Genomic DNA, 23,105 nt, shown 5'->3' with positions numbered 1-23,105 from the left:
CTGTCATGATCTTGACAGGTGCCTGCAACTAAACTAATCCTAACCCTTCCTTCCCACCGCCTAACCGTAAATCCCGCACCATAGTAGATTCTGGCTTTGTGCCAGAGTCTATTGTGCATGTGCAGGTCTTCGGGAACATGGCACTTGCTACTTATTCCCTGGCACTTCTCTACTGCGCATGCTGAGATCACTGGGAAAATGGCCACTGCGTCATTTTCCCTGTGAATTCTGCTGCTCTGCAGCTCCAGGCCGGCATGAATCTCCAGAGATGGCGGAGAGGTAAGTATAACTATATACAGTGCCTTGTAAAGTATACACCCCCTTTGCATTCTTCATGTTTTGTTGCTTCACATCCTGGAATTAAAATGGATTTTTTAAAGGTTTGCATCATTTTAGAATGTAAGCTCTCACGAGTAGGGCCCTCTTCCCTCATGTGCTTATCCTTTTCTTACGTTAATAATCCTCAACTGCCCAAATCCTGCAGTTTTTTGACCACCTTGAAACTTATCTCTGTCGTTTACTGGTGTAGTTATGCTTAGTTACCCTGTACTTGTCCTATATTGTCTTCAACTGTAAGTCACTGTTTTCCTGTTTTGATTATGTGCATATGTACTCTGTAATTGGGCGCTGCGGAACCCTTGTGGCGCCATATAAAGAAAGGATAATAATAATAATAATAATTTCATTCACAGAATATGCCTACAACTTTGAAGATTTTTTTTTTTATTATTATTATGAAGCAAACAACCAATAGGACAAAATAACAGAAAACTTCAACGTGCATAACTATTCACTCACCTAAAGTCAGTACTTTGTAGAGCCGCCCTTTGCTGCAATTACAGCTGCAAGTCACTTTGGGTAAGTCTCTATGAGCTTGCCGGATGGCGGTCATTAGGTTGACATGAGCTAGGTCCACTTATGTTTGGTCGACATGTTCACTAGGTCGGCATGGTCATTAGGTCGACGTACTAGGTCGGTGATGGCTAACCTTGACACTAGCTGTTGTTGAACTACACATCCCAGCATGCTCTGCTACAGTTTTGCTATTTGGCCATGCTAAAACTGATGCAGGGCATGCTAGGATGTGTAGTTCAACAACAGCTGGAGTGTCAAGGTTAGCCATCACTGCACTAGGTCAACATGGAAAAAGGTCGACATGAGTTTTTCACAATTTTTTCATTTTGACTTTTTTCATACTTAACGATCCACGTGGACTACAATTGGGAACAGTAACCTATTCCGAGCGCAGCTGTAGCAGAGCGAGGCACCGTGCCCGATGCCGCGAGCCATGTGAGGGTTACGGTGCACTAATTGATGTTCCCCGTCACTTTGCGAAGAAAACAACACCAAAAATATGTTGACCTTTTTTCATGTCGACATAGTGATCATGTCGACCAAACTCATGTCCACCTAATGAACCACACCCGAGCTTGCCACTGGGATTTTTGCCCATTCCTCAAGGCAAAACTGCTCCAGCTCCATCATGTTGGATGGTTTCCGCTTGTGAACAGCAATCTTCAAGTCTGACCACAGATTCTCAATCGGATTGAGATCTAGGCTTTGACTAAGCTATTCCAACACATTTAAATGTTTCCCCTTAAAGCACTCGAGTGTTGCTTTAGCAGTATGCTTCGGGTCATTGTCATGCTGGAAGGTGAACCTCCTCCCAGTCTCAAATCACAGGCACACTGAAACAGGTATTGCTCAAGAATATCCCTGTATTTAGCACCATCCATCTTTCCCTCGACTCGAAACAGTTTCCCAGTCCCTGCTGCTGGGGTGATGGGATGTGTTGGGTTTGCGCCAGACATAGAGGTTTCCTTGGCGGACAAAAAGTTCAACTTTAGTCTTATCTGACCAGAGTATCTTCCTCGTTACATTTGGGGAGTTGTCCATATGCCTTTTGGCAAACTCAAAACGTGCATTCTTATTGTTAACACTAATTAATGGCTTTTTTCTGGCCACTCTTTCATAAAGCCCAGCTCTATGGAGTGTACGGCTTATTGTGGTCACATGCGCAGATACACCAGTCTCTGCTGTGGAACTCTGCAGCTCCTTCAGGGTTACCTTTGGTCTCTGTGCTTCCTCTCTGATTAATGCCCTCTTTGCCGGGTCTGTGCGTTTTGGTGGCAGGCCCTCTCTTGGCAGGTTTGCTGTGGTACCATGTTCTTTCCATTTGAAGATGATGGATTTGATGGTGCTCCGAGGGATCGTCAAAGATTTGGATTTTTTTTTTATAACCCAACCCTGACTTATACTTCTCAACAATTTTGTCCCTGACTTGTTTGGAGAGCTCCTTGGCCTTCGTGGTGAGATGCCTCTTGCTTAGTGGTGTTTCAGCCTCTGGTGCTTTTCAGAAAAGGTGTGTTTATACTGAAGGATCCCCTTAGATTGCACACAGGTGGACTTAATTTAACTTAATTGTGACTTCTGAAGGTAATTGGTTGAATCAGAACTTTTGAGGGGCTTCATAGCAAAGGGGGTCAATACATATGCACATGCCAATTTTAAAAATTTTATTTTTAAAAAAAAAAATGTACATACATTTTTCTTATCACCAACTTAGACTATTTTGTGCATATCCATCACATAAAATTCAGATTAAAAAAATATTACAGGTTGTAATGTAACAAAATAGGTAAAAAGCCAAGGGGGGTGAATACTTTAGCAAGGCACTGTATGGGTGCAGAGTGTGCGGTATGGGCCCCCCATGTACCCTGACCCCATTAGAGATATGCCATTGGATTGCAACCAAGCTGCGCCAGAAAAAAAGCGCCACTCAGCACATTACTGATACTCTAGGTCCCTTTACAGTTGTGAACAAGCACACATAGATACAGAGTTCTTTTAAACTTTTTGAATATTTGTTTCTGAACTCACCACCTTTCTCTGCTGCTTGGTATTCTATATGTACTTTGGCAGCTGTGGTGTGTAGTATATCCAGTGCAGCGCCCATAAATTGACATTAATACTATAGCCTTCCTACAGTATGTTTTCTTAGAATATACTATAGCTTTAAAAAAAATACTAACAATTACATCATAGAATTCCTTTATTTTTTAAATGTTTAATGATTACTTTTATTTATTTATTTTTTTCAATATTTTTTATTTTGAATCAACAAGCAACTGGTATAACCTATATTAACATGCAATATTATGGGGTGATATCAGTCATAGGGGCACTGTGTCAGAAATGATCTGCATTTCACTAAATCCAGATATTCTCTTTTATGAAGCAAACACCAATGATCATGTCACTGTATCTTCCTGTCTGTTATCAGGGTGTCAACCCTATATGTCTAGTTATTGTTTAGATACGCCCAGCCATTACATTTCATGTACCCCTGTATGTTTCAACAAGTACGCCTGTGAAAAATTGGTGTGAATTTTGGAAAGGATGACCCTGTACTCTGTGAGGTCCTCCTTCAGCTTTATTGGCACATCTGAACAATTTGTATTATAATACGGACAAAACTTTTTGAAGCATTGATTTTTTAAAGTTTAAAAAAATCAACATTGGAAGGCGAGTAATATTCATTGCCAGCAATTTGACTAGCCTTCCTACTGCATCATTACATAACCGACTCTAGGCTGTAGCTGTTGTCAGTTTACATTACGTAAAAAAAATGGAATCCGTTGTGCTTTTAATAATCATGCAGATGTATTAACCTGTAGAAGGCATAAGGAAGTGGTAAAGCAGTGTTAAGTGCAAGGTGATAAACACACCAGCCAATCCGCTCCTAACTGTTAATTTACATATTGGAGCTGATTGGCTGGTGTGTTTATCACCTTGCATTTATCACTGATTTATCACTTCCTTATGCCTTCTCCAGGTTAATACATCTGCCCCATGAATCCCTTTGGTCATGTCCTTCATTCTTGTGTAACACAGGAAGCTTATATTATTCTACTTATTGTAGTGAAAAAGGATTATGACACCTCACATTTTTGCTTTAGCTTCTTCGCATCTTACCTAGCTTGAGTGGTTAACCTTTGATGGATTTCTTTTCTCACATATTTCAGTGGTTAGACAAATCAGTCATGCAAGCTAAAGGTTAATGTCATTTCTAAATAGCTGTCAATGTAATAAGTGTTTTCTCCCAGGGGAAGCATGTTTTATCGGTTGTATGAAGTGAGGAATGACAGAAAATTTATTATTTAGATACTATCACTTGGGCAGTGACTGGGAAATGAAAAATTGTTTAGTTTTCTCCTTTTTTTTTTTTTGTTTTTTTTTTGTTGCGTCTTCTTACCCTGGTTTTGCTTACAATGCCATAAAGTTTAATCTTGTTATATGCAACATGTTAGCAACTGTTTGACAGAAAAGAGTGATACACACTTCAAATTTATTTTTTTACAATGTTGCCCCCCCTTGGTGACTACTTTGTCACCTTAAATCTGCGTTACTTTGAACCCTGCTGATGCAGTTATGTATTTATGATGTTATGAAGTGAACACCCTTTCAATGCCGCTCAAGTGCTCCAGCCGTGGCGTGTGCTGTGTAGGGGAGAGCCAGACAGCACATATAAACTTACATGTGATGTTGTATGTAATGTATGTAGTGGCATACTTTACCCAGGGATCAGCAGCCACCGCTGTGTGTATCACTGACCTGCTGCCGCTGCATGGAGGACATTACTCTGCATGTCTGTCATTTTGCATAAGCCTGGCCCGGACTCATGTGAGCCGGGGGAAAATTAAAATTGTGCTACTTGTTGTACTTCCCAAATATAATGCTCCTATTCATCATTACTACACCCCCTTCTCATTTCTCAACAGCACTCACACTCCTCCCCAAATTACAAATGCTTGGAGGTATGCTCTTTTGGTGCATTGGTAGTTTTAAACTAGTTACATTTTTAAAAGTTAGAACTACACCTTTCTCTATCGTCCTAGTGGATGCTGGGGTTCCTGAAAGGACCATGGGGAATAGCGGCTCCGCAGGAGACAGGGCACAAAAGTAAAGCTTTCCGATCAGGTGGTGTGCACTGGCTCCTCCCCCTATGACCCTCCTCCAAGCCAGTTAGATTTTTGTGCCCGGCCGAGAAGGGTGCAATCTAGGTGGCTCTCCTAAAGAGCTGCTTAGAAAAGTTTAGCTTAGGTTTTTTATTTTACAGTGAGTCCTGCTGGCAACAGGATCACTGCAACAAGGGACTTAGGGGAGAAGAAGTGAACTCACCTGCGTGCAGGATGGATTGGCTTCTTGGCTACTGGACATCAGCTCCAGAGGGACGATCACAGGTACAGCCTGGATGGTCACCGGAGCCTTGCCGCCGGCCCCCTTGCAGATGCTGAAGTAAGAAGAGGTCCAGAATCGGCGGCAGAAGACTCCTCAGTCTTCTAAAGGTAGCGCACAGCACTGCAGCTGTGCGCCATTTTCCTCTCAGCACACTTCACACGGCAGTCACTGAGGGTGCAGGGCGCTGGGAGGGGGGCGCCCTGGGAGGCAAATGAATACCTATTTTGGCTAAAAATACCTCACATATAGCCTCCGGAGGCTATATGGAGATATTTAACCCCTGCCAGAATCCGTTAAGAGTGGGAGACGAGGCCGCCGAAAAAGGGGCGGGGCCTATCTCCTCAGCACACCGCCATTTTCCCTCACAGAAAGGCTGGAGGGAAGGCTCCCAGGCTCTCCCCTGCACTGCACTACAGAAACAGGGTTAAAACAGAGAGGGGGGGCACTAATTTGGCGTTAGAAATATATAAAAAAGATGCTATAAGGGAAAACACTTATATAAGGTTGTCCCTATATAATTATAGCGTTTTTGGTGGGTGCTGGCAAACTCTCCCTCTGTCTCTCCAAAGGGCTAGTGGGTCCTGTCCTCTATCAGAGCATTCCCTGCGTGTGTGCTGTGTGTCGGTACGTGTGTGTCGACATGTAGGAGGACGATGTTGGTGAGGAGGCGGAGCAATTGCCTGTAATGGTGATGTCACTCTCTAGGGAGTCGACACCGGAATGGATGGCTTATTTAGGGAATTACGTGATAATGTCAACACGCTGCAAGGTCGGTTGACGACATGAGACGGCCGACAAACAATTATTACCGGTCCAGACGTCTCAAAAACACCGTCAGGGGTTTTAAAACGCCCGTTTACTTTAGTCGGTCGACACAGACACAGACAGGGACACTGAATCCAGTGTCGACGGTGAATAAACAAACGTATTCCTTATTAGGGCCACACGTTAAAGGCAATGAAGGAGGTGTTACATATTTCTGATACTACAAGTACCACAAAAGAGGGTATTATGTGGGATGTGAAAAAACTACCATAGTTTTTCCTGAATCAGATAAATTAAATAAAGTGTGTGATGATGCGTGGGTTCCCCCCGATAGAAAATTATGGGCGGTATACCCTTTCCCGCCAGAAGTTAGGGCGCGTTGGGAAACACCCCTTAGGGTGGATAAGGCGCTCACACGCTTATCAAAACAAGCGGCAGTACCGTCTATAGATAGGGCCGTCCTCAAGGACCAGCTGACAGGAGGCTGGAAAATATCATAAAAAGTATATACACACATACTGGTGTTATACTGCGACCAGCGATCGCCTCAGCCTGGCTGTGCAGAGCTGGGGTGGCTTGGTCGGATTCCCTGACTAAAAATATTGATACCCTTGACAGGGACAGTATTTTATTGAATATAGAGCATTTAAAGGATGCATTTCTATATATGCGAGATGCACAGAGGGATATTTGCACTCTGGCATCAAGAGTAAATGCGATGTCCATAACTGCCAGAAGATGTTATGGACACGACAGTGGTCAGGTGATGCAGATTCCAAACGGCACAAAGGTGTATTGCCGTATAAAGGAAGAGGAGTTATTTGGGGTCGGTCCATCGGACCTGGTGGCCACGGCAACTGCTGGAAAATCCACCGTTTTTACCCTAAGTCACATCTCTGCAGAAAAAGACACCGTCTTTTCAGCCTCAGTCCTTTCGTCCCTATAAGATCATATCTGCCCAGGGATAGAGGAAAGGGAAGAAGACTGCAGCAGGCAGCCCATTCCCAGGAACAGAAGCGTTCCACCGCTTCTGACAAGTTCTCAGCATGGCGCTGAGACCGTACAGGACCCCTGGAACCTACAAGTAGTATCCCAGGGGTACAGATGGGAATGTCGAGACGTTTCCCCTTCGCAGGCTCCTGAAGTCTGCTTTACCAAGGTCTCCCTCCGACAAGGAGGCAGTATGGGAAAAAATTCACAAGCTGTATTCCCAGCAGGTGATAATTAAATTACCCCTCCTACTACAAGAAAAGGGGTATTATTCCACACTATATTGTGGTACTGAAGCCAGAAGGCTAGGTGAGACTTATTCTAAAAAAAAAAAAAAAAAAAAAATTTTTTGAACACTTACAAAGGTTCAAATCAAGATGGAGTCACTCAGAGCAGTGATAACGAACCAGGAAGAAGGGGACTATATAGTGTCCCGGGACATCAGGGATGCTTACCTCTATGTCCCAAATTTGCCCTTCTCACTAAGGGTACCTCAGGTTCGTGGTGCAGAACTGTCACTATCAGTTTCAGACGCTGCCGTTTGGATTGTCCACGGCACCCCGGGTCTTTACCAAGGTAATGGCCGGAATGATGATTCTTCTTCGAAGAAAAGGCGTCTTAATTATCCCTTACTTGGACGATCTCCTGATAAGGGCATAGTCCAGGGAACAGTTGGAGGTCGGAGTAGCACTATCTAGGATACTGCTACAACAGCACGGGTGGATTCTAAATATTCCAAAATCGCAGCTGATCCCGACGACACGTCTGCTGTGCCTAGGGATGATTCTGGACGCAGTCCAGAAAAAGGTGTTTCTCCCGGAAGAGAAAGCCAGGGAGTTATCCGAGCTAGTCAGGAACCTCCTAAAAACAGTGCATCATTGCACAAGGATCCTGGTAAAAATGGTGGCTTCCTACGAAGCAATTCCATTCGGCAGATTTCACGCAAGAACTTTTCAGTGGGATCTGCTGGACAAATGGTCCGGATCGCATCTTCAGATGCATCAGCGGATAACCCTATATCCAAGGACAAGGGTGTCTCTCCTGTGGTGGTTATAGAGTGCTCATCTTCTAGAGGGCCCGCAGATTCGGCATTCAGGATTGGATGCTGGTGACCACGGAGCCCAGCCCGAGAGGCTGGGGAGCAGTCACACAAGGAAAAAATTTCCAGGGAGTGTGATAAAGTCTGGAGACTTTTCTCCACATAAATATACTGGAGCTAAGGGTAAATTTATAATGCTCTAAGCTTAGCAAGACCTCTGCTTCAAGGTCAGCCGGTATTGATCCAGTGGGAAAAACATCACGGCAGTCGCCCACGTAAACAGACAGGGCGACACAAGAAGCAGGAGGGCAATGGCAAAAACTGCAAGGACTTTTCGCTGGGCGGAAAATCATGTGATAGCACTGTCAGCAGTGTTTCATCCCGGGAATGGAAACTGGGAAGCAGACTTCCTCAGCAGGCACGACCTCCACCCGGGAGAGTGGAAACTTCATCGGGAAGTTTTTTCCACATGATTGTAAACCGTTGGGAAATACCAAAGGTGGACATGATGGCGTCCCGTCTGAACAAAAAACGGGACAGGTATTGCGCCAGGTCAAGAGACCCTCAGGCAATAGCTGTGGACGTTCTGGTAACACCGTGGGTGTACCAGTCGGTGTATGTGTTCCCTCCTCTGCTTCTCATACCTAAGGTGCTGAGAATTATAAGACGTAGAGGAGTAAGAACTATACTCATGGCTCCGGATTGGCCAAGAAGGACTTGGTACCCGGAACTTCAAGAGATGCTTACAGAGGTCTTATGGCCTCTGCCGCTAAGAAGGGACTTGCTTCAGCAAGTACCATGTCTGTTCCAAGACTTACCGCAGCTACGTTTGTCGGCATGGCGGTGGAAAGCCGGATCCTAAGGGAAAAAGGCATTCCGGAAGAGGTCATTCCTACCCTGGTCAAAGCCAGAAAGGAGGTGACCGCACAACATTATCACCACATGTGGCGAAAATATGTTGCGTGGTGTGAGGCCAGGAAGGCCCCACAAAGAAATTTCAACTCGGTCGTTTCCTGCATTTCCTGCAAACAGGAGTGTCTATGGGCCTCAAATTGGGGTCCATTAAGGTTCAAATTTCGGCCCTGTCGATTTTCTTCCAGAAAGAATTGGCTTCAGTTCCTGAAGTCCAGAAGTTTGTCAAGGGAGTATTGCATATACAACCCCCTTTTGTGCCTCCAGTGGCACTGTGGGATCTCAACGTAGTTCTGGGATTCCTCAAATCACATTGGTTTAAAACCAGTCAAATCTGTGGATTTGAAGCATCTCACATGAAAAGTGACCATGCTCTTGGCCCTGGCCTGGACCAGGCGAGTGTCAAATTCGTGGTTTTTTCTCAAAAAAGCCCATATCTGTTTGTCCATTCGGACAGGGCAGAGCTGCGGACTCGTCCCCAGTTCTCTCCCTAAGGTGGTGTCAGTGTTTCACCTGAACCAGCTTATTGTGGTGCCTTGCACCTACTAGGGACTTGGAGGACTCCAAGTTGCTAGATGTTGTCAGGGCCCTGAAAATATGTTCCAGGACGGCTGGAGTCAGGAAAACTGACTTGCGGTTATCCTGTATGCACCCAACAAACTGGGTGCTCTTGCTTCTAAGCAGACTATTGCTAGTTGGATGTGTAATACAATTCAGCTTGCACATTCTGTGGCAGGCCTGCCACAGCCAAAATATGTAAATGCCCATTCCACAAGGAAGGTGGGCTCATCTTGGGCGGCTGCCCGAGGGGTCTCGGCTTTACAACTTTGCCGAGCAGCTACTTGGTCAGGGGCAAACACGTTTGCTAAATTCTACAAATTTGATACCCTGGCTAAGGAGGACCTGGAGTTCTCTCATTCGGTGCTGCAGAGTCATCCGCACTCTCCCGCCCGTTTGGGAGCTTTGGTATAATCCCCATGGTCCTTTCAGGAACCCCAGCATCCACTAGGACGATAGAGAAAATAAGAATTTACTTACCGATAATTCTATTTCTCGGAGTCCGTAGTGGATGCTGGGCGCCCATCCCAAGTGCGGATTATCTGCAATACTTGTACATAGTTACAAAAATCGGGTTATTATTGTTGTGAGCCATCTTTTCAGAGGCTCCGCTGTTATCATACTGTTAACTGGGTTTAGATCACAAGTTGTACGGTGTGATTGGTGTGGCTGGTATGAGTCTTACCCGGGATTCAAAATTCCTCCCTTATTGTGTACGCTCGTCCGGGCACAGTACCTAACTGGCTTGGAGGAGGGTCATAGGGGGAGGAGCCAGTGCACACCACCTGATCGGAAAGCTTTACTTTTGTGCCCTGTCTCCTGCGGAGCCGCTATTCCCCATGGTCCTTTCAGGAACCCCAGCATCCACTACGGACTCCGAGAAATAGAATTATCGGTAAGTAAATTCTTATTTTTACTCATCTGCAGTTGATTCAATCCAATATTTAATTTTGGTATGCTTTATATTAGAGGTTTACTGGTAAAAGCCACTAATCATAGTCTTTATTTATTTATTTTACTGCTTTTTAATATGGCAATAGAAATAGATGATAAGCCATGCTTTTTTAGCGTTTTAAATCTAAACATTAAAATTGCTGGTGATCGGTGCCATTGAGAAACCAATGTCGTCGATATTAGCAAATCTCTCCCTTAATCTTACTAGTGTCTTCAGGAATTGCATCACGAGTTAAAGAGACTTGTAGCAGGAGTTAGGAGTTGATGTATTAACCTTCCCAGAGTGTTGCAATGGAGCATACACCTAAGGTATATTTGATATGGGTCAAAAAATACCCAAACATCCTAGGAAGGTTAAGTACTGCTCATAGCAACCAATCAGTTTTGCGGTAGCACTTTAGACTTATCAAGTACAGTCTATAAAACGAAAGGTAGAGGCTGACTGATATTGGCATCTTCTCCACTGGTTCACTTCACTGTTTTCACTGCTTGATAAATCTGCCTCTTTGTCACTGATATAATTGCTAAAAATTGGAATGTTGTACTGTCCACAACAGGTACAGATCTTTTTCCCTTCATGTAATGAGAACCTGTCATGTTTGGGATAGTTGTTTCAGGATTATGCCACATACACTGGCCTCCACAGGAAAAAAAAAAACCATTGTGGTCCAATGAGAAAAAAAATAAAATAAAATCATTGTCCCCCCACACAAATAAACCCATAAAACTTGTATTAAATTGCCCCAGAACTCACAGAAGATTGACCCGTCTCAAAGGAGCGCCTAGTCCCTCCTTGCCCTCAGCCTTTGGTGGCAGCAGCAGTCCAGCAGCAGCCTCAGTGTAGACTCCACAGCTTTGTACGGGTGGGATGTCAAGCTGCTGCAGTTAACGGTATGGTGTGTCCCCTAGTGGTATGGCACCAACAAGCAGGCCCTGCCTCCCCCCTCCTTTAGAGCAGCATCTCTCCAACACCAGCACAATGGAAGCAGTGTCTTGTAATAGCGTCAGCCAGTAAGAATCAGCCTGATTGTTATTGGCTGCTGCTGGACGTCCACCACGCAACTGGCCGAGTGTCCTATGTCAACACTTTGACCACCACAGATATCCCCTTTTCTCTGACGTCCTAAGTGGATGCTGGGGACTCCGTCAGGACCATGGGGATTAGCGGCTCCGCAGGAGACAGGGCACAAAAGTAAAAGCTTTAGGATCAGGTGGTGTGCACTGGCTCCTCCCCCTATGACCCTCCTCCAAGCCTCAGTTAGATTTTTGTGCCCGGCCGAGAAGGGTGCAATCTAGGTGGCTCTCCTAAAGAGCTGCTTAGAGTAAAAGTTTGTTAGGTTTTTTATTTTCAGTGAGTCCTGCTGGCAACAGGCTCACTGCTACGAGGGACTTAGGGGAGAGAAGTGAACTCACCTGCGTGCAGGATGGATTGGCTTCTTAGGCTACTGGACACCATTAGCTCCAGAGGGAGTCGGAACACAGGTCTCACCCTGGGGTTCGTCCCGGAGCCGCGCCGCCGACCCCCCTTGCAGATGCCGAAAAGTGAAGAGGTCCAGAAACGGCGGCAGAAGACTCTTCAGTCTTCATAAGGTAGCGCACAGCACTGCAGCTGTGCGCCATTGTTGTCAGCACACTTCATAGCAGCGGTCACTGAGGGTGCAGGGCGCTGGGGGGGGCGCCCTGGGCAGCAATGATAGTACCTTATTCTGGCTAAAAATACATCACATATAGCCCCTGGGGGCTATATGGATGTATTTAACCCCTGCCAGGTCTCAGAAAAACGGGAGAAGAAGCCCGCCGAAAAGGGGGCGGGGCCTATTCTCCTCAGCACACAGCGCCATTTTCCCTCACAGAAATGCTGGTGGGAAGGCTCCCAGGCTCTCCCCTGCACTGCACTACAGAAACAGGGTTAAAACAGAGAGGGGGGGCACTTATTTGGCGATATGTATATATATATTAAAATGCTATAAGGGAAAAACACTTATATAAAAGGTTGTCCCTGTATAATTATAGCGTTTTTGGTGTGTGCTGGCAAACTCTCCCTCTGTCTCCCCAAAGGGCTAGTGGGGTCCTGTCCTCTATCAGAGCATTCCCTGTGTGTGTGCTGTGTGTCGGTACGTGTGTGTCGACATGTATGAGGACGATGTTGGTGAGGAGGCGGAGCAATTGCCTGAAATGGTGATGTCACTCTCTAGGGAGTCGACACCGGAATGGATGGCTTATTTAAGGAATTACGTGATAATGTCAACACGCTGCAAGGTCGGTTGACGACATGAGACGGCCGGCAAACAAATTAGTACCTGTCCAGGCGTCTCAAACACCGTCAGGGGCTGTAAAACGCTCATTTACCTCAGTCGGTCGACACAGACACGGACACTGACTCCAGTGTCGACGGTGAAGAAACAAACGTATTTTCCTTTAGGGCCACACGTTACATGTTAAGGGCAATGAAGGAGGTGTTACATATTTCTGATACTACAAGTACCACAAGAAGGGTATTATGTGGGGTGTGAAAAACTACCTGTAGTTTTTCCTGAATCAGATAAATTAAATGAAGTGTGTGATGATGCGTGGGTTTCCCCCGATAGAAAATTATTGGCGGTATACCCTTTCCCGCCAGAAGTTAGGGCGCGTTGGGAAACACCCTTTAGGGTGGATAAGGCGCTCACACGCTTATCAAAACAAGTGGCGGTACCGTCTCCAGATAGGGCCGGCCTCAAGGAGCCAGCTGAGAGGCTGGAAAATATCCTAAAAAGGTATATACACACATACTGGTGTTATACTGCGACCAGCGATCGCCTCAGCCTGGATGTGCAGCGCTGGGGTGGCTTGGTCGGATTCCCTGACTGAAAATATTGATACCCTTGACAGGGACAGTATTTTATTGACTATAAAGGAAGTGCGATGTCCATATCTGCCAGAAGATGTTTATGGACACGACAGTGGTCAGGTGATGCAGATTCCAAACGGCACATGGAAGTATTGCCGTATAAAGGGGAGGAGTTATTTGGGGTCGGTCCATCGGACCTGGTGGCCTCGGCAACAGCTGGAAAATCCACCTTTTTTACCCCAAATCACATCTCAGCAGAAAAAGACACCGTCTTTTCAGCCTCAGTCCTTTCGTCCCCATAAGGGCAAGCGGGCAAAAGGCCAGTCATATCTGCCCAGGGATAGAGGAAAGGGAAGAAGACTGCAGCAGGCAGCCCATTCCCAGGAACAGAAGCCCTCCACAGCTTCTGCTAGTCCTCAGCATGACGCTGGGGCCGTACAAGCGGACTCAAGTGCGGTGGGGGGTCGTCTCAAGAGTTTCAGCGCGTAGTGGGCTCACTCGCAAGTGGATCCCTGGATCCTACAAGTAGTATCCCAGGGGTACAGACTGGAGATTCGAGACGTCTCCCCCTCGCAGGCTCCTGATGTCTGCTTTACCAACGTCTTCCTCCGACAGGGAGGCAGTATTGGAAACAATTCACAAGCTGTATTCCTAGCAGGTGATAATCAAAGTACCCCTCCTGCAACAAGGAAAGGGGTATTATTCCACACTATATTGTGGTACTGAAGCCAGACGGCTCGGTGAGACCTATTCTAAATGGGAAATCTTTGAACACTTACATACAAAGGTTCAAATCAAGATGGAGTCACTCAGAGCAGTGATAGCGAACCAGGAAGAAGGGGACTATATGGTGTCCCTGGACATCAAGGATGCTTACCTCCATGTCCCAAATTGCCCTTCTCACCAAGGGTACCTCAGGTTCGTGGTACGGAACTGTCACTATCAGTTTCAGACGCTGCCGTTTGGATTGTCCACGGCACCCCGGGTCTTTACCAAAGTAATGGCCGAAATGATGATTCTTCTTCAAAGAAAAGGCGTCTTCATTATCCCTTACTTGGACGATCTCCTGATAAGGGCAAGGTCCAGAGAACAGTTGGAAGTCGGAGTAGCACTATCTCAAGTAGTTCTACGACAGCACGGGTGGATTCTAAATATCCAAAATCGCAGCCGTTTCCGACGACACGTCTGCTGTTCCTAGGGATGGTTCTGGACACAGTCCAGAAAAAGGTGTTTCTCCCGGAGGAGAAAGCCAGGGAGTTATCCGAGCTAGTCAGGAACCTCCTAAAACCAGGAAAAGTGTCAGTGCATTATTGCACAAGAGTCCTGGGAAAAATGGTGGCTTATTACGAAGCGATTCCATTCGGCAGATTCCACGCAAGAACTTTTCAGTGGGATCTGCTGGACAAATGGTCCGGATCGCATTTTCAGATGCATCAGCGGATAACCCTATCTCCAAGGACAAGGGTGTCTCTCCTGTGGTGGTTACAGAGTGCTCATCTTCTAGAGGGCCGCAGATTCGGCATTCAGGATTGGATGCTGGTGACCACGGAGGCCAGCCTGAGAGGCTGGGGAGCAGTCACACAGGGAAAAAATTTTCAGGGAGTGTGATCAAGTCTGGAGATTTTTCTCCACATAAATATACTGGAGCTAAGGGCAATTTACAATGCTCTAAGCTTAGCAAGACCTCTGCTTCAAGGTCAGCCGGTATTGATCCAGTGGGACAACATCACGGCAGTCGCCCACGTAAACAGACAGGGCGGCACAAGAAGCAGGAGGACAATGGCAGAAACTGCAAGGATTTTTCGCTGGGCGGAAAATCATGTGATAGCACTGTCAGCAGTGTTCATTCCGGGAGTGGACAACTGGGAAGCAGACTTCCTCAGCAGGCACAACCTCCACCCGGGAGAGTGGGGACTTCATCGGGAAGTCTTCCACATGATTGTGAACCGTTGGAAAAGACCAAAGGTGGACATGATGGCGTCCCGCCTGAACAAAAAACTGGACAAGTATTGCGCCAGGTCAAAAGACCCTCAGGCAATAGCTGTGGACGTTCTGGTAACACCGTGGGTGTACCAGTCGGTGTATGTCTTCCCTCCTCTGCTTCTCATACCCAAGGTATTGAGAATTATAAGACGTAGAGGATTAAGACCTATACTCGTGGCTCCGGATTGGCCAAGAAGGACTTGGTACCCGGAACTTCAAGAGATGCTCACAGAGGACTCATGGCCTCTGCCGCTAAGAAGGGACTTGCTTCAGCAAGTACCATGTCTGTTCCAAGACTTACCGCGGCTGCGTTTGACGGCATGGCGGTTGAACGCCGGATCCTAAGGGAAAAAGGCATTCCGGAAGAGGTCATTCCTACCCTGGTCAAAGCCAGGAAGGAGGTGACCGCACAACATTATCACCACATGTGGCGTAAATATGTTGCGTGGTGTGAGGCCAGGAAGGCCCCATGAAGAAATTTCAACTCGGTCGTTTCCTGCATTTCCTGCAAACAGGAGTGTCTATGGGCCTCAAATTGGGGTCCATTAAGGTTCAAATTTCGGCCCTGTCGATTTTCTTCCAGAAAGAATTGGCTTCAGTTCCTGAAGTCCAGAAGTTTGTCAAGGGAGTAATGCATATACAACCCCCTTTTGTGCCTCCAGTGGCACTGTGGGATCTCAACGTAGTTCTGGGATTCCTAAAATCACATTGGTTTAAACCGCTCAAATCTGTGGATTTGAAATATCTCACAGGGAAAGTGACCATGCTGTTGGCCCTGGCCTCGGCCAGGCGAGTGTCAGAATTGGCGGCGTTTGTCTCAAAAAAGCCCATATCTGATTGTCCATTCGGACGGGGCAGAGCTGCGGACTCATCCCCAGTTTCTCCCTAAGGTGGTGTCAATGTTTCACCCGAACCAGCTTATTGTGGTACCTGCGGCTACTAGGGACTTGGAGGACTCCAAGTTGCTAGATGTTGTCAGGGCCCTGAAAATATAGTTTCCAGGACGACTGGAGTCAGGAAAACTGACTTGCTGTTATCCTGTATGCACCCAACAAACTGGGTGCTCTTGCTTCTAAGCAGACGATTGCTAGTTGGATGTGTAGTACAATTCAGCTTGTACATTCTGTGGCAGGCCTGCCACAGTCAAAATATGTAAATGCCCATTCCACAAGGAAGGTGGGCTCATCTTGGGCGGCTGCCCGAGGGGTCTCGGCTTTACAACTTGGCCGAGCTGATACTTGGTCAGGGGCACACCCTGACTGAGGAGGACCTGGAGTTCTCTCATTCGGTGCTGCAGAGTCATCCGCACTCTCCCGCCCGTTTGGGAGCTTTGGTATAATCCCCATGGTCCTGACGGAGTCCCCAGCATCCACTTAGGACGTCAGAGAAAATAAGAATTTACTTACCGATAATTCTATTTCTCGTAGTCCGTAGTGGATGCTGGGCGCCCATCCCAAGTGCGGATTGTCTGCAATACTTGTACATAGTTATTGTTACAAAAATCGGGTTATTATTGTTGTGAGCCATCTTTTCAGAGGCTCCGCTGTTATCATGCTGTTAACTGGGTTCAGATCACAGGTTGTACAGTGTGATTGGTGTGGCTGGTATGAGTCTTACCCGGGATTCAAAATCCTTCCTTATTGTGTACGCTCGTCCGGGCACAGTATCCTAACTGAGGCTTGGAGGAGGGTCATAGGGGGAGGAGCCAGTGCACACCACCTGATCCTAAAGCTTTTACTTTTGTGCCCTGTCTCCTGCGGAGCCGCTAATCCCCATGGTCCTGACGGAGTCCCCAGCATCCACTACGGACTACGAGAAATAGAATTATCGGTAAGTAAATTCTTATTTTGTTTGCTGTATTAAGACTAGATGTGGGGGGTAGACAGTTTATGTACATTTAGCCAGAGATTTAAAAAAAAAATGTTGGGGGGGGGGGGGGGGGAATACGATAATGGCCCATTTAGTTTGCAATTGTTTTGATGTTATCCCCAAGGCAGACATCCGTTTTAACCAGGAGTGTCCAATGTGTCTGTAACCCCAATATATTTGTTCTTGTGGGGATATTCATGCTGTTGTGTTTTCTTGAAGAGCCCCTAGCAATGATATCAGCTGTCCTTAACATGTAACTTTCTCTTCCCAGTATTGTTGGGTCAGACTTTGTTGAGTCCAGTAATAATCATGAGTCCATTGTCAGGAACTGGGAGTTTAGTTTCCAGTATTTTCCCCAGACATTATTACTACTCCACGCTGGATATCCTCTAATGTTCCCTAGCTTACAGTGTTTCTGCTATGCAAACCATTTTGTCCTTGGCATGCAAAGTCTGCTGTCCAACCTACCCTACACATGCATAGTTATTATGTGTAGGATGTGGGATGCACGTGGACACCTGGTAGGTTGAGGGGACCAGTGCATCATACCCTGCACCCAGAAACAGTGTGTCTACAGTAAGTTTCCCCACACTTTTGCCATCAGTGATATCCTTCATGTGGCATATTCAAAGAAATGGTAAATAGACCGGTAGAAGAAAGATAACTGTGTCTCCAAAATGTAGGGGTCAGACGTGCGCATCCACACTAGACACCCCTACCTGATAATGTTGCGTCAAATTAAGCAGACAATGGAGGTCCACGCTAGATGGATATTTTGATTCTTGGTTGTGAAGCTTAATGAGCACCCAACAGTCCTAAACAACTATATCATCATCATGCAGCATTCCTGACTGCGTGAGGAGGGCTCCTAACTTTTAGTTCACGGGCAAGTCATGAGGGATTTATGTTGGCTGCCTTCTCCAAGAGATGCTTATCTCAGTCCTGTGTGCTAAGAATTAAGGATTTGCTGTAACCATCAGGACTGTGATCACTAAAGGCCCCCATCCACTAGTGCGATATGGCAATTTTTCATCCGATTGCAGCGTATCTGATGAAAAGTGTCACATTGCATGTCATTTTATTGCAGTGCGAGGCGGTTTCCCGTGTGGCTCACATCGGAGTCGCAGATCTTATAGGCTGACCATAATATTTCTTTCCATCGCACGTAAATAGGTGCACAGGACATTAGATCGCGTGCTATAAATCAGCTGTAAAAAATACACACAAGTAGCAAATTGCAATCGCAGGACTCCCGGGAAGCTTCCGGCCAGATCGCAGGAAAAAAAGGATCCAACTAATTGGTATGATAAATCTCACTAGTGAGTGGGGGCCTTTAGTAAAGATCCCCATGTTAATTCAAGCTGTAACTATGTTGTGTAAACAGTGTTAAGTTTTAAAATTGTTGGTATGAGAATGCCATTGTTGCCTCTTATTTATCTTGCTGTATATGGTTTTCATGAGTTTTTATTAAGGTGAATATGCATAAAAAGCAGGTAGGTATAAATGAGCAATGAAAGTAGTACTTGTAATGTATTTTAGCTTTTATCTCTGTTAACGTGGTGCAAATTAATCTTTAACATAGATGACTGTAAAATCTAATACAGAGTTCATCTGTATTTGTTCATATTCATGTTGTTAGAGCGTAAGTGGCTGTGAGTATATGCACCTGAGCAAATATGTTGCTTCCAGCAGCTTACTGTAGCCTCCTCTAAATCTCATTGGAGACACTAGTTTACCATGTAGGGTTTTTCTGCTGACAAAATCTAATTTCCACTATAGAGCACGTATTAGGCACTCCATGCTGAAATTTGTATAATGCATTATTTGTTTTAGTTTATGAAATTGTATTGCATGCATCTTGTATCAGAGTTGTCCAAACCCTCTCCAAAGCAAATGTGTTTTCTTACACTGGTACAGTTTCTTTTCCAGCCTAGTTTAAAGAGCACATCATATGTCCATTTGCTTTGGAGAGGGTGTATTTTAGCTCAAAGTGTGCACTGTTTCATACACGGTTAAACTATATATTATTATTACTATTATTCTTTATATGGTGCCACAAGGGGTCCATAGGACCTTGAAAAGTACAGAAACAATGAAAAAAAACAAGAAAAATAAAATGACTTGCGGTACGGAGCATTTCAAGACTTGGATGTGGTTTGTAAACTTAGATGCTATTACATTACAAGCATGTAGCCTATGAATGAAACCAGTCTGCACTAAATTAATTACACTATCTCAAGTGGTCAGAGTGTCCTGAATTTACTGTATGTATCACTGACCCGAATAATGTACATTAAGTAATGATTGCTTATTCTTCAGTAAACAAGTCCACTGTGTACTCTTACAAATGTGTCCTCATACGTCATTGCTGAATTTGCGCCAAACCTTTTTTGGTGCACTAGGTCCCATGAGACTCTGCTAGCTTAATATGATTTTTGTGCATCTTTTAACCAAAAATATGTCTTAGTCATATCATGATGCGACTAAGGCCCTCCAGGAGACTGCTAATTTATTTGATAAGTATATCTGCGTGCCACTGAGTCTCTGAATCTGTGCTATGATGCAGTGATCGTGGCTTTTTTCCACACCAAGTTCCATTCTCTCATTGTACAGACTCGTTTGCGCACACAGATATACAGCTATGTCATACATCTTTGCTGCAGTCCCACCAAACAACCCCTCTTGACACGATAGTTCGCGTGAGACTCTACTAGCATCGAGCATCTTTTTTTGCCAAAAATGCACCTTAGTCACAACGCGATTAGGACGCATGAGGATACTCTGCTGATTCATTTGATACGACTGGGTCTCTGAATCTGTACATGAAGTGCTACAATGTAACAGCTGCTGTTTTTTTCCAACACAAGTTCTGTTCTGCTCCACATACAGACTCAGTCACATAGTATACAAGTGTCACATGTCAAATTAATCAGCACAGTTTCCTTGTGCGTCCTAGCTGCATTGCTACTAATACCCCTTTCAGACCACCTGAGGCGAGTCGCATCCAGGAGCCTGACACGGGAGCTCCCAGTGTGTGCCCCGCCTCATGATCTCCAAGCGCCGCCCGTCAACACAAAATTAACGGGAAACGGGTCGCATTGATCCGGCTCCCGTTCACACCGCATAGCGAGCCAGGTTGAATATGTGTTCAACCCTGGCACCTTTCAGACCGCACATGTACACGGGTTATGCGCGTTCATATGCCAATAACCCGTGTTCATAGCTGGCGGTTTGAAAGGGGTATAAGATGCATTTTCAGCAAATGAGATTCCTGACATTGCATGGGACCTGTCAGCTCAATCTCGGCAGGCATCTCCCACTGCATGGCGCATTGACGCTAGATGTATGATGATGCATCTATACAAGTGTTGCATTATCACATTAAGAAACAGTCTCCTGGTGTGTCCTGGTTACATTGCTTTGCAACTAAGGCACATTTAAAAAAAAAAAAAAGATGACCGGCAATAGCAGAGTTGCACAGGCCCTGATGGCTCACTCGCACCAGGCACACTGTCGATTGGTTGCTACATATACAATTGTAAGGCCAGATATTTCACATTAACACAAATGGCTTGGTTTTTTTTACACTGTACAGTGATATCCATGGACTACACTATGTTGTGTAGCCTATGAAAATTACTGTGTAAACATAAATAAATTGAATTAACAATTCTAAACTTGGAAAAAATGGAAAAAAAAATTATATTCTGAAAGTGTTATGTTACGTTTTGAACTATAAAATTACATATTGCGTAGAAACTAAAATTATTTATATCAGTGATTTTATGCTGGATATGCATATAGCAAAACTGATTTCATTGTACAGGTTGAGTATCCCATATCCAAAATGCTTGGGACCAGAAGTATTTTGGATATCGGATTATTCCGTATTTTGGAATAATTGCATACCATAATGAGATATCATGGGAATGGGACCCAAGTCTAAGCACAGAATGCATTTATGTTTCATATATACCTTATACAGACAGCCTGAAGGTAATTTTAGTCAATATGTTTAATAACTTAGTGCGTTAAACAAAGTTTGTGTACATACACACAATCCATTTATGTTTCATATACACCTTATACACACAGCCTGAAGGTCATTTAATACAATATTTGGAATAATTTTTCTGTATTAAACAAAGTTTGTGTACATTGAGCCATCAGAAAACAAAGTTTTCACTATCTCAGTCTCACTCAATAAATTCCGTATTTCGGAATATTCCGTATTTCGGAATATATGGATATGGGATACTCAACCTGTATTTTATATGACCATATTTCACAGGTGAAAGTAAAATGTATATTTCGATGCTGTGTTGAACTAATTTTGCATTAATATGACAGCATACAGTGACCAACTTATATTTAAAATACTATGTGTGTGCTATTTGACATTGTAGGGCAGGAATGTACAGTACATCTACTAATATAGTACAGAAATATTAAGCTTGTCTGGTTTTGTGAAACACTATATGAATCTATATTTCTTTGCATTGGCTATGCCTTTTATATACTCTATTTTGCAGCATATCCCTACACAGCATGAATTTGCTTATTTTGTATATTTCACAGAACTGGTCTATGTTGCTACGCTCATATGAGGATGTTCAAAACATTTGTTATTGGGTTTATTTTATTTATTTTACAGAAAGAACTTTCGGTATCTTGTAATTTTATTCCAGATTTACTCCTAAGGCCGTTTTGTGCCTTCTTTTTGTCAAATACATGCAGTAAACATTGTTTAATTGACATTATCCACAGTTACATGAAGGTCAGTGGTTAGAGATTGTCAGAAAATGTTATGATGGAAGTAAATCTAGCGATATCTGTGACACTGAAGTGAAGTCTTGCCTTTAGGAATGTTTTCTTATCTGCACTCTCAGAGTTTAATAAAACATCATTTGGAAGCTTTAGTGATGTTAAGTAGCAGGCTTTTTTCTTTCTTTCTTTGTCTGCGGTGGAACAGCTGCTGATACATGAAAAATTGGTCCGTCATCAAGAACTCCGAAGTCCAAGAGAAGCAGACGAAATGACTGTAGCTACCCCTGTCTACTCTGGCAGTCTCTGTTTTCAGTGTAATGAAGAGCAGGGGAACAATATTCTGTAATTAAGGATTCCATTAAGTTGAAGAAAAGAGCAAATGGGGATGTTTGTTCTCCAAGCTGAAAAAATGTGTCTGGGGTTGAGGTGAATAGGAGGGGAGGGCAAGACTGGTGGTGCTGTTAAGGAGAGAGGTGGGTGAAGAGACAAAGTCAGGGCTGTTTGTTGAATATTCTGTTAAGGACTGTTACCATCCTAATTAATCAAGTTAGAAATTACAGCTGTAGCTGGTTCCCCCCATTTCTCGTTATCAATTTTCTTCTCTTTTGAGACAAAGCAAATATAAATTTTGTGTTCATTTGTCACTCGTTCTTTGACTTCAGCATCTCTGAAAATAACAATGTAGCACAAAAGACCAGTATTTACCTAGTTGTAATGTGGGTTGCCATGGTGTTTTGCAAATTATTGCAATTATGTTCACCATGCGAGTCGCCCTTGGTAACTGGCGAAAAAACTGATAATCCTGTTTTGAACAAAAGGTCAAATTGCTGAATAGAAAGTCTTGATTAACTAAAAGATGTACAAAGTGGAATTATTTCCTACCATTCAGAAATAGTTCTTGATCATGTTTGGTTGGGAGGAGGGAAGGGGGTGAATAAGTACATCTGTTGATTACTGAAGTACAAAGCTTTGAAAGGATGTTGCCTTGAGCCTTTCATGTAGTCTTAATGGTGGCTTTTTTGTCAAATTTACCCATTTGCTGCATTGAAAAAGGCAGCTGCATTTAAGCTGTGGAGATGGTGGTTTTTCAAGAGTTCAGTACATGGAAAGTTCTCAGCAGTCTGTGCAGTTTACTTGGTAGCCCCTAGTATATTAAAGCCAACGTGCTACGTTTCATCCATGTGCTTGTGAAACTCT

General features: G+C 44.6%; 1 protein-coding gene across 5 annotated transcripts in view; it reads left to right on the top strand.

The window, feature by feature from the left end:
- Nucleotides 1-23,105, top strand: part of POLA1 (DNA polymerase alpha 1, catalytic subunit) — a 1,252,649-nt gene that overhangs the window by 971,046 nt on the left and 258,498 nt on the right. For 4 of the 5 annotated variants that reach the window (XR_010241483.1, XM_063955699.1, XM_063955698.1 and 1 more), the window contains exon 34: nucleotides 21,796-21,918. The exons of the other annotated variant lie outside the window; for it this stretch is intronic. Coding sequence is in view for 3 of the 4 variants with exons in the window: in XM_063955699.1 (XP_063811769.1) it covers nucleotides 21,796-21,918 (123 nt within the window). In the remaining variant the exon portion in view is untranslated. The remainder of the gene's footprint in view (nucleotides 1-21,795; nucleotides 21,919-23,105) is intronic. 5 annotated transcript variants of the gene reach the window in all.

The sequence above is a fragment of the Pseudophryne corroboree genome, chromosome 2, assembly GCF_028390025.1.
Source record: "Pseudophryne corroboree isolate aPseCor3 chromosome 2, aPseCor3.hap2, whole genome shotgun sequence".
Taxonomy (NCBI): Eukaryota; Metazoa; Chordata; class Amphibia; order Anura; family Myobatrachidae; genus Pseudophryne; species Pseudophryne corroboree.
The sequence above is the reverse complement of the archived record's forward strand: the minus strand, read 5'-3'. Positions and strand labels throughout refer to the sequence as shown.